The 12,500-nt window shown below is 40.4% G+C and overlaps 1 protein-coding gene and 1 long non-coding RNA gene across 3 annotated transcripts in view; both read left to right on the top strand.

The window, feature by feature from the left end:
• Positions 1-2,944, top strand: part of LOC135115336 (dnaJ homolog subfamily A member 2-like) — a 7,639-nt gene extending 4,695 nt beyond the window's left edge. For both annotated transcript variants that reach the window (XM_064031979.1, XM_064031978.1), the window contains exons 4-7: positions 141-287; positions 738-902; positions 1,427-1,613; positions 2,322-2,944. In XM_064031979.1, the coding sequence (XP_063888049.1) occupies positions 141-287; positions 738-902; positions 1,427-1,606 (492 nt within the window). In that variant the 3' untranslated portion in view covers positions 1,607-1,613; positions 2,322-2,944. The remainder of the gene's footprint in view (positions 1-140; positions 288-737; positions 903-1,426; positions 1,614-2,321) is intronic.
• A 2,739-nt stretch (positions 2,945-5,683) lies between these two features.
• The window catches only part of LOC135115335 (uncharacterized), a 22,918-nt gene continuing 16,101 nt past the window's right edge, over positions 5,684-12,500 (top strand). The window contains exons 1-2 of the long non-coding RNA XR_010275962.1: positions 5,684-5,820; positions 6,755-7,295. This is a non-coding gene — a long non-coding RNA (uncharacterized LOC135115335). The remainder of the gene's footprint in view (positions 5,821-6,754; positions 7,296-12,500) is intronic.

Genomic DNA, 12,500 nt, shown 5'->3' with positions numbered 1-12,500 from the left:
TGGATGATCTGCCCTACCCTCCCTAAGCTGACCTGCAATAAATAACCTACTCTCTTCCCCACAAGTGACCTGCTCTTCCTTCCCTTCTTTGGTCTACTCCTCTCTTTTTCCTTGCCTGACCTGCTGTCTTCCCCCCACAGCTGACCTACCAGCAGCTCGGCCCAGGTCTGATGGAAATGCACGGAACCTGTACTGACTGTGGAGGTGCAGGCCGCGTCATCGCCGAGGCAGACCGCTGTGTGACCTGCAAAGGAAACTGTACCGTGAACGACACCAAAATTACGAAGGTAGGATGAAGGTAGTCGGGGTGGATGAAGGCAGGCTGGGGGCGGATGAAGGCAGGCTGAGTGTGGATGAAGGCAGGCTGGGGGTGGATGAGGGCAAGTTGGGGGCGGATGAAGGCAGGCTGAGTGTGGATGAAGGCAGGCTGAGTGTGGATGAAGGCAGGGTGGGGGTTGGATGAGGGTAAGATGAAGACAGGCTAAAAGCAGGCTGAAGGTAGGATAAAGGCAGTTTAGGGGTAGAATTAAAGCAGGCCACGTTTGATATTTAAGAAAGTGGACGAATTAGTAAAATAAACTGGAAATAAATACAGGTGAAATAGTAATGGTAATAAAAACTACTGCTAACAACAACAACAACAATAACAACCATAACAACAATAACAGCAACTTTTCACCACTTTTCCCTTAAATTTTTGCAACCTACCTACCATAACCTACCCTGTGGTGCTGCAGGTTCACGTGGAGAGAGGTATGCGGAACGGCTCTCGCATCCTCCTGAAGGGCGAGGGTGACCAGGATGCAGGACAGCGGGAGGCAGGCGACGTGGTGATCATCCTGCAGGAGAAGGCCCATGATACCTTCGTCAGGGATGGACTTGACCTGCATATGGAGATGACGGTGAGGAGGAGAAGGAGGAGGTGGTGGTGGTGGAGGGTGTGGAAGTGGTGATGGAGGGGAGGAGGGCAAAGGACTGGGAGGAGAGTATGTGGATGATGGTGAGAGAGGACGAAAAAAGGATGGGGAGGAGGATGAGGAGTGAATGATGATGAAGGAGGTGGAGGAGGGAAAGTGAATGTGATAATGAGCGAGGGGGAGGAAGGACAAGAAGGAGGAGGAGGGGAAGTGAAAGATGATAAGGGAAGAGAAAGAGGGAAAATGAATGTGATGGTGAGGCAGATGAGGAAGGATGACAGAAAGGGGAGGAGAAGCAAATGATGATGAGGGAGAAGGACGAGGAGGAGGAGGGAAAGTGATATGATAATGAGAGAGAGAGAGAGAGAGAGAGAGAGAGAGAGAGAGAGAAGAGAATGATGACCTCCGTGACATGAAATACTCGTCTTCCCTTCCGTCAGATAAAAAAAAAAAAAAAGAAAGAAAAAAAAAAAAAAAAAAAAACAGGTAGACAATCCCAGAATTTCCAGGTGAATCTGACGGAATCCCTGTGTGGTTTGCGGCGGCCGGTCACCACGCTGGATGGCCGCACTCTGGTGGTGGGGCAGCCTCCCGGGGATGTGCTGGAGCCGGGGGGTGAGCTGAGGGTACCTGCTGAGGGCTTTGCCTATGCTGAGAAATCCTTACATCCGGGGAGACCTCATTATTAAGTTTACGGTAAGGCCCTTTGTGTGTGTGTGTGTGTGTGTGTGTGTGTGTGTGTGTGTGTGTGTGTGTGTGTGTTCAAGGTTTTAATGTGATGTGGGGACTGTATGGGAGGAGGAGGAGGAATAGGAAGAAAAAGGACTTTAACACCAGAACCATCTTGTGAATAAGTAGATAAATAGTTGAGCAAAATTAAGAATAATGTATGATAGGTTAATGAATGCTTCTATTATATAAAACACTAATGCATTCTTAACATAATGATATAATATTCTTTCCTTCAGCTCTTACATTACACCTCATTACAAATTTACAAGAACTAGTATTTTTCCTGTACAAATAATAACAATAATAATAAAAATAAAAGGGACTTCATTAGCCTATTTCGCAATACGTTACCGGTTTCTCAACGTAATATCGTAATACTGTCGTTCCCTCGTTACAAATTTACAAGGATAACAGTATTTATTTTTCAGAACGAATAATAATAACGGTAAAAAAAAAAGTCAGTAATTCATTAATCTATTTTTCAGTACATCAACGCATTCTGAACACAATCGTAATATTCTCACATTCCCACATCACACAACATCTCATATTCTTCTTCAGATAAACAAACAGAAATAAACTAATAGGTAGAGATTTCCCTTCGTCAGAGTCCCCTTCGTCAGATCAAAAACACTCGGGTACGCTCTAACCATTCTTGCCTCTCTCCTGAAGGTGGATCTACCGGAGAGAGTGAACGAAATCTTCCTGGAGGACTTCGAGGCAATGTTCCCACGTCCCACGAAGCCCCTGGAACTGAACGGGGAGGAGGAGCTGGTGAACATGATGCCCTTTGACCCTTCTGAAGGAAATCAACGAAAGCAGAGGGCGAGGGAAGGCACAACCCATACGAGGAGGAACCCATGGAGACAGATGACCAGCCCCCGGGATGTCGCCAGTCCTTAGTGGAGTCTATGTTCTGAAACGCCTTGCTCTCCTCTCTCACCACGATTATTTCCATAGGCCCCAGAGATGATTAGCCGGGTTGTCAAGAGTGTTTCTCCTATTAATTGTGTAGAAATGTTATTAATTTTGTCACTAGAACCTTAAAAAACAACCTTAAAAACCAGAGTAACTTCAACTACAAGCCCTTTGAATGTAGTGGAGGTGCGGCCAGAAGTGTTTCAGAATATTTAGTTAGGCTCGTATCCCGAAACGCCTTGCTGTCTCACCACGACTATTTTCAAAGGCCACAGATATGATTAGCCTGATTCTCAATAGTGTTTCTCCAGTTAATAATGTATAAATCTTGTTAATCTGTCACGAGAACCTTAAAAAAAAATAAATAAAAAAAACCCGTGCAACTTTAATTACAAGCCTTTTGAATGTAATGGAGGTGCGGCGCGGTGTTTCAGAGTATGGTAGTATTGAGGTGGATCTGAAGGAGGTAGTTGTGGTGTGTCAGAGCCTGAAGGTGACGGAATGTTGTGGTTGGTTGATAGTAGTGGTGACTGAGAATTGTGAAAGGTGGTGTGGATATGAAGGCTGTTGTAGTAATGGAAGTAGTAGTAGTAGTAGTAGTAGTAGTAGTAGTAGTAGTAGTAGCAGCAGCAGCAGCAGCAGCAGTAGTAGTGCTTCAAGGAAAAAAAAAAAAATGGTAGTCTAAGATGATTTGCAGAAAAGAAGTGAAAAGGTAAATATGATAATAATAATAATAAATGAAATACTGATAAAAAAAGTAAATTAGTAGATAAGATATGGATAAGAATACATATATAAATAAATACAGTAATAGTGCATAGATATGATTAAAAAATAAATATTGAGAAAGACAACAGTAATAGCACAATGTATGAATTTAATTTCCCATGATGACCTTTAATAAAATAAGTCACAAACTATATGTAAATAATCGTCCCTGATAGCCTGAAAATAAACAAACCAAAAAGTCCATCCATTTTCTATCATTTGTTTCGTTGTTTCGTCAGTTTTGGGAGCAACAGAGCAAACAACATTCATATCCCTAAATGGCGAAATAACTCGTCTTGTATTATTTATGTAGAGTCCGCTGCATCTACGTGTACAGTAATGACATTCAAATAGCGTTGGGATTAGATGGTTCCCTCTAGCGTGGCACTTTGGAGGTTCAGAGAAAAGCGGGCTGTGTTAGGTTTTAAGAGGACACCGTTAATCAAATGGTTCTTCGTTAACATTGAGATCACTAATAGATTGTATGATTAGTATAAGTGGAAGAATGGGGTCGACTTAATTTTTGCTGAGGTTGCAGAACGTGTTTCCCCCCCCCCCCCAGAGACTAGTACGAAAAATAAAGTTAAAAGTTTTAGATGACATAGATGGGAGATTGGGTACCAGTGACAGGGTTTAATTAGAAGTTTAAGTTTACTAGACTGAGATAAATATCATTGATTACCGTATCTGTAATTAATTAAATGTGGTGTATGCATTTATTTCACCCCCCCCCTCTCTCTCTCTCTCTCTCTCTCTCCTCTCTCTCTCTCTCTCTCTCTCTCTCTCTCTCTCTCTCTCTCTCTCTCTCTCTCTCTCTCTCTCTCTCTCTCTCATAAAAGTTTATGGGAAAAAACAAATCCGTATATAGAAATTCAGAGGAAAGCGGGCTGTTTTTCAGGTTTTGAAAGGCGAGGATAGAATTCAAAGCGTCTGCTAGAATAAGGTAGGTTATATTTCATAGACTGCTGTGTTTATGAATTATAAAATGTGTGTGTGTGTGTGTGTGTGTGTGTGTGTGTGTGTGTGTGTGTGTGTGTGTGTGTGTGTGTGTGTATTTCTAACATTTTTCTCTCACTTTGAAAATGGTAAAAGTTTATAGAGAAAAAAAAAATGTGTTGGGATGGATTAATTATTATATTTTGCTTGCATGGTTGTGTTGCTGGAATTATTATTGTTATTATCTGCTTGAAAAATCTTTAATATATTCTACGTAGTGTTGTGTATTTATTGTGGTAGATTATTATTATTATTATTTTTTTTTTATATATATATATCATTGGTGGATGCTGCTAATTAATTATATATTTTTATTTTATTTTATTATCTTTTTTATCAGGTTTATTAATATCTGCACTAATTGTAATGTCGATGTTTTCTTTCCTGTTGAATAATTCCATAAGTGAAAGCCCAGTGGTGTGTGCTTTTGTGTGTGTGTGTGTGTGTGTGTGTGTAAAGGTATATATGTACGTGTGTGTGTGTGTGTGTGTGTGTGTGTGTGTAAGGGCAATAAATGAAAGATGTATTCTGTTGTTATTCATCGTTGAAAATAAATAAATAGATAAAAAAAAGAACATTGTGCATTCGAGTGTGTATGAATGTATGTGTGTTGTTATTCCTCATTGAAAAAGAAGTGAAATAAAATCTAAAGGAAAAAAAATGAGGAAAAATAGGATTAGTAACGTGAATAAAGGATGAAAAAAATAACGAAAAACATGAATATCCTACGTTTGATTATGTATGTATGTATGTACGTATGTAGTTATGAATGTTTATATGAACAGAGCGGATAATAAGGATAGTATGAATGGTAAAAGAGGAAGAAGAAAATAAAATAAATAAAAGGGCATGAAGCAGAAAATAGCATGAAAAAGTATCGTACGTTTTTTTTCCTTAACGTACATGCAAGGAGTGTCGTTATTCCTCGATGAAATAAAAAAAAAAAAAAAAAAAAAGAAAAATAGTAAAGAAAAAACAAAACAATAACCTGCACAAAGACAAAACGTATAAAGAAAAAAAATACACTGATAGAATAAAAAAAAAAAAAAAATAAATAAAAAAACAAAGCAATCCCCTATTATCCTCATTAAAGGAAACAAAAAAAAAAAAAACGAAAAATAATAGATAAATAAAATAAAAAGGAATAGAAAAAAAAACCCCGACTTAACAACCCTTAACAAGAAACGAGTGGCTAACGAGTGAACGAGTGATTAACAAGCTCTCTCTCTCTCTCTCTCTCTCTCTCTCTCTCTCTCTCTCTCTCTCTCTCTCTCTCTCTCTCTCTCTTTCTACTAGCAGTGTTGCCAGAAACAGGATGGAGATAAGGGCGTCCTCTGATAAGTGACCAGGTGCATGTGTGTGTGTGTGTGTGTGTGTGTGTGTGTGTGTGTGTGTGTGTGTACTCAGCGACACAGTAGATAGATGAACCTTGGTGTGTTGAGGGCTTAGCACAATGGATCGTTGGACCAAGCAGAGTGGAGAGATAGTGGTGTGTTGAAAGCTTAGCAAAATAGTGGATTAACGAGCTGCAGTGAAGGAATACGTCATAGTGTGTTGAAGGCTGAGTGAGCGTGCGTCGTATTGCAAAGAAATTAACAACGAGAGACGGGTGACAGTAGTAATGCGTAAACAGTGTTGTTGTACATCGTATTGCGCGGGAATTTAAAACGAAAAAAAAAAAAGAGTATGATAACAGTAATACGTAATATACCAAGAGTGTATATTGAACTGCAAAGGTGTATAATATTGAATTGTGTGGAAATAAAAAAAAAAAAACGTACGATAACAGTAAATACGCAAGGGTGTATAATATTGAATTGTGTGGAAATAAAAAAAAAACGCACGATAACAATAATACGTAATATACCAAGAGTGTATATTGAACTGTATAGAAAAATCGGGTAATAATGATAATACGCAATATATTGTTAAGAGTAGAATTCAGGTGATACGGAAGTAGGGTTCTGGTGTGTGTGTGTGTGTGTGTGTGTGTGTGTGTGTGTGTGTGTCCCGGGTGTAGGCCTAGGTGATGTGCTTGGTGCAGCTTTCCCACCCACTTCCCTCCAGCACATCACACACCCTTCCCAGGTTTCCATCCGTGTTTTGGAGACCCAGAAGACGTGTGTGGTAGTCAAGGTGGTGAAGGAAGACTTGTATAGAGACTGCGTGGGGTGTCGTGAGTGTTTTGAAGGTAATGAGGTGCTGGTTTAACGGGTCTTCTCTTGAAATCTATCCATCAACATACACTTCCCGCCATCCGTAGCAGTCTTGGTAGCAGTCTTAGGAGTTATAAAGGCCTGGGTGGTGCAGGGAGGTGTGTGTGGGTGGTAGGGTGCTCTGTGGATGGCTTTGGTAGTGAGGGTGAAGTGAGGGACATAGAAACATTTGAAAACATTTTTATTATATTTTCTGATTATTTACAGTGTACGGTTACTGTTAAGCACCTGAAGAAAAGAATGTGTATGGGTGGTAGGGTGCTCAGTGGATGGCGGTGGTGGTGGAGGTGAAGTGAGAAGTGTGTGGGTGGTAGAGTGACAGACATGTGGTATAGTGATGATAGTGTAAATAAATATGGCAAGGTGTTAGATTGATGATTGTGTGTGACGCCAAGCCCTTTCCCTCCACCGTTCCCTACTTCCGGCCACCACTACCACCACCACCACCACCACCAACAGCAACAACAACAACATCTCTGACACCTCCACTGATACCCGCCATGAAGCAGTAGTAGCAACAATAATGATGAAAAAAAAGACCAAAGCGATCTCTCACTCTCTCACTGGACTGGGCGGCGCTTCACTCTTGACGAAAACAAAAGAAAACAAACCCTGCAGACAAACATGAAGCAAAACCAGATGAATTCTTAAGGTGTGGATACAAAAACTACAACTCTACATCTACATCTACAGGGAGAGGCACATCGCGGCCTCTCCTGCCTTCCCCACGCGATGCCTACTAGCAGAGGTGAGTGTTACTAGTTTTATTGATGCGGAGTCGAAATGATTAACAGTTGTCCTATCTGGCATGTTTTCTCTAAAGGACTGACCACTCTGAGACGTTTCTTCTTGCTCTACAGCCACCTCCAAAGATTATATTGGTTAGAAATGGTTAAATCTATTAAGTCCCTTCTTCTATATGTCATCAATGGTTATAAATATTTAATTGCTTCTAATGCTGGATATTGTTGCGATGTTTATACTCGTTCATTAACTAGATCGTAACATTTCTGTCATTTTTAGAATATTCTGTGAGGCACTTTGGTTTAGATTCACTCAATTACTGTGTGGGGAGGTTCCGTAAAGCAGAACGCTCATGGGAAACTGCAGCGTAGCGTACGGTAAACGCATCATGTATACTGTGTTACGCTGAGATCTTAAACAGAGAGGCGTGGAACAGTGGTTGTAAAGATGAGCCCAGTGTATAGATGCAGCGTGCGCAGCTTGAGTGCCATGACATAACCCTTTCGTAATAACGTCGAAAATATTTTATCGCATCTATTTGTGTCTTCCCTCTGTCATCCTCCACTGTGTTCATCCAGCACGGCGTCATCTGCTGTGCTGCCCCCAATCTTTTCTAAAAACGTGTATTGAAAAAAAAAAAGTAGTAAAAGAACAGAGCTCCAGTTAATTTTGGCATGAAAACGAACGATAATATTATAATTTTTAAGATCTCCTCTACTTATCTTTGCCTTACTGCCCATCTGTCTTCCGTTAAAGTCTATCTGTCAATATCCTCTGCCTTACTACCTATCTATTTCCTTTTAAACGTCTGTCTTCCTGTGTGTCTGTCACTCTCTCTATCTTACTACCTGTCTATTTCCCTTTAAACTCTACCTGCCTGTCTGTCAGCTTCTCTGCCTTTCTACACACATCTCCACATCTCAGTACAAACGCAGAGCACAGCGGAGGGAGTGGCGGGGTGGACAAAAACTCTCCATTACAACTGTTTAGACAAGCCCGGTGCCTCCTCATCTAGTTCCGAGTCTTGTCACGTTAAGCTTTCGCGTGGCTGGGGATTACATTCGAGGCGGTGACTGGATAAGAAGTGGTGAGGTGCGGGGATACACGGGTGATGACAGGAGGTGCTAGCCTGCTGAACGTATTAGTAGATAAGTACGGACCTCTACTGCTTCACCTGTCCTCTTTCACCCCCTCACACCGCCTCTCTCTCTTTCTGGTCCGTACTCAGAAACACTCTGCTTTCCCATCATGACTATTTTCCATTGCCACAGAGATGATTAGCCGTGTTCTCTAAAGCGTTTCTCCCGTTGATAATGTAGAAGTGGTGTTAATCTGCCACTAGAACCATAAAAATACTCTTGAGAAACCCGTGTCACTTCAACTAGAGAAAGGTTATCTATTTATTTTCTTTTTTTTCTTTTTACCGGAACGGCTATAGGCGTATGTTTAAGGAAATAAACATTTATATCTAAAAAAAAAGAAAAAAAAACGTGAAATAAATAAAATGATATCAAACGAAAAAAAAAAAAAAAAAACATGAAAAAAATGAACATGGACAACTATAAAAAAAATCATCATCATCATCAACAAGATCAAATAAAAATGGATAAATAAATAAACATACCAAACAAAATATAACAACAACATAAAAATACACACAGAAAAAATATATACGTATAAAAACAACAACAACAACAACAACAACATTAGTTTCATCAAGTAATCAGTAAAATCCACACTTACTTCATGCACGACCAAGTGAAACAAAATACTACTGTTACTAATAAAACAAATCAAACCAACCCAACATAGCGAGGTGGGCGGTGAGGGGCGAAGCACTGCAGGCATCACCTCTGTGGCTGTGTTGCTGTGTTGCTCATTAGACTCTGATTTTGCGTCACTACACCTTCCCTCCCACCCCGCCCGTCATGTGTTGCTGTTGCTGTTGTTGTTGTTGTTGTTGTTGTTGTTGTTGTTGTTGTTGTTGTTGTTGTTGTTGTTGTTGTTGTTGTTGTTGTTGTTGTGGTTGTTGTGGTTGTTGTTGTTGTTGTTGTTGTTGTTGTTGTTGTTGTTGTTCACTTATCCACTTTTCTCTCTTACGTAATCTCTTGTTCTTGTTCTTGTTCTTCTTGTTCTTTTCTTCTTTTTCTTTTCTTCATTTTCTTTTCGTCTTGTTCTTTTTTTGTTTATTTTTCTTGTTCTTTTCCTTTTCTTCTTTCATCTTAACACGAGAAATACACACGCCTTCTTCACATCATCACTACCTCTCCGGTACACACACACACACACACACACACACACACACACACACACACACACACACACACACACACACACACACACACACACGCACACACGTTTATTACTTTTTTCTTTTTTCTTATTTTATTTTTCAGTTTATTTATTCATCTACATTTTTCTTTTTCTTTTTCTTTTTCTTTTTCTTTTTTTTTTTTTACTTTAACACACAAACAACAAATTCTTAGGCTAAACCCCCCCAGTCCCGCCCCCTCCACCCCCACCACCACCACCACCACCACCACCACCACCACCACCACCACCACCACTACCACCAATCAAACACACACACACACACACACACACACACACACACACCTGTCGCAGTATATCGCACAAAAGAGGAAATTCTGTTCACGCAATCAACACATTCGAGTTTGTACGTACGAATGTTTTCTTTTTCTTTGTATATATTTTTGCACGCTTTTATTCACGTATCATGCACGCGCGTCGCACTTCCTTCATTGTGGGAGTTTATTGCGTGTGGTGAAAGGTCAGAGTGCGATGGACTAACACACACACACACACACACACACACACACACACACACACACACACACATACAGAAGAGGGCGCTGCACAACATATATTTGTCATTACCATTTTATTACATGAATAGACTTGTTTCTCTCTCTCTCTCTCTCTCTCTCTCTCTCTCTCTCTCTCTCTCTCTCTCTCTCTCTCTCTCTCTCTCTCTCTCTCTCTCTCCATTACCGAGTTTAATGACGCAAATTAAAGCCGGGAATTTTCATTGCAAGTGACGGAATAAGTACACACACACACACACACACACACACACACACACACACACACACACACACACACACACACACACACACACACACACACACACAGACAAAGTAGCTTATTATATGTAGTGATTACTGTCGGAAATTTAACTATATGAATCTCTCTCTCTCTCTCTCTCTCTCTCTCTCTCTCTCTCTCTCTCTCTCTCTCTCTCTCTCTTACACACACGCACACACGCACACTCAGAAAAAACAAACAAACAAACAAACAAACAAAACAATCAATCAACAATACTTTTCCCTATTATTACACTCTAAGTCAACCCATTCTTGAAAAAAAAAACTCCCAATAACTCCCTCTGTCATACCCACAGATTAAGTCACTTTCATGCCCCAGCGTACCGGAGCGACGCCAACAATGCCGTCACAATGCTCCCAGTCACTTACCGCCCCCTCCCTAACCTCGTCCCTCTCCACCAGGTCTCCCCAAGTGGCGGTCATGATAGCACCCTGAGGAATCGCCACCTCATCTCCTTCTTCCTTAGAGACACACACACAGGGACACACACGTCACAGGGGGCGTTTGACAGAGAGAGAGAGAGAGAGAGAGAGAGAGAGAGAGAGAGAGAGAGAGAGAGAGAGAGAGAGAGAGAGAGAGAGAGAGAGAGAGAGAGAGAGAGAATGTTTTATTTTAGGTAACAAACGTTCTATGTAAACTGACATTTCTTTTTTCATCATAACACGTAAGATTTACATAATGGGAGGATTTTCTGTTTGGGAGGAAAGAAGGAGATATTTGCTATTATGATATCTAAGGCATTAAATGTTTATATATTGTTTTTATTGACATTATTATTATTATTATTATTATTGTTATTATTATTATTATTATTATTATTATTATTTTTTATTTATTTTATTTTTTTTATTGATTCTAACACGTGGAATGTAATAGGATGGTCGCTATTCTGTTTGTCATTTGAGGAAGGAGGAGATATTACGATGCACTCTTAAGTATTGCAACTGTGGATAGAATAATGCTTTGCTATTTTGTCACTTTTTTTTATTGACCATAACTCGTGATATTCAATGGAGGGATATCCTCTTTGAAAGAAAGGAGGAGAGAGAGAGAGAGAGAGAGAGAGAGAGAGAGAGAGAGAGAGAGAGAGAGAGAGGTTTCATGGTACAGTCTTAAGTAATAAATATACACAGACTGATGTTCTTTATTGACCATAACACGTGAGGTTGAATGGAAAGGTGCTCTGTTTGGGTTGAGTCACCTTGTAATGCCTCGTGACATCGCCGAGCTACACAAAGGTGGCCTCAGTGCAGCAGTGGGGCTTATCACTCTCCTTAAGGGTTGTTTTGTATTTGTATATATTCGTAAGTGTATTTTTTTGTCATATCTTTCCACAGTCACTAACAATTCTGAGACGTTTCCTCTTGATGTACAGCGACTTCTAAACACTGCACTATCTTTCCACAGTCACTGACAATTCTGAGACGTTTCCTCTTGATGTACAGCGACTTCTAAACACTGCACTGGCTACACATTCTATTCTTTTAACTTCTTTTTCTTTCTTGCAGACGCGTATAAAAGTTTCATACACTGTGCTTTGTCTCGTGAATTGTTGCTTATCGCATTTTTTTTTATATTTCATGAAGAGGGCCTCGGGTCAAGAGTTACAAAATAGCAGAAAAGAAAAAAAAAATCAACAACATGAAAAAAAAGAAAGAAAAGTCCATTAAAAGTTTCATTTCACGTGGCAGTCCCTTAATCAAAACATACCAACCTATTACCACCTATCATCCAAAAAACGGACGTGACAGACAGGCCCGTATTCAGAAAAGCTTTGCAATTTTCAAAGACCACAGTGATGATTAGCCTGGTTGTCAAGAGTGTTTCTCATGCTAATATTAAAGACACCTTATTAACCTGTCACTTCAACCATAAGAACACCCTTCAACACACACATGTAACTTAAACTAAAGCCTCATGAAAGCAGTCGGGGTGTGGGCAGGTGTGTTTGAGAATAGACCATAGAAATAAAAAAAAAGTCCTATTTGATTCTAGCACCTCCAAGTCTCCAGGGACGGGAAGGCTGGCGCGGGTGTGAAGTGGTGAGTCCCGACGGTGGGCCTATCTTGTTCATTAATTTTTG

Source organism: Scylla paramamosain, chromosome 29, assembly GCF_035594125.1.
Source record: "Scylla paramamosain isolate STU-SP2022 chromosome 29, ASM3559412v1, whole genome shotgun sequence".
NCBI lineage: Eukaryota > Metazoa > Arthropoda > Malacostraca > Decapoda > Portunidae > Scylla > Scylla paramamosain.
Note: the sequence above shows the minus strand (reverse complement) of the source record. Positions and strands in the feature narration are given on the sequence as shown.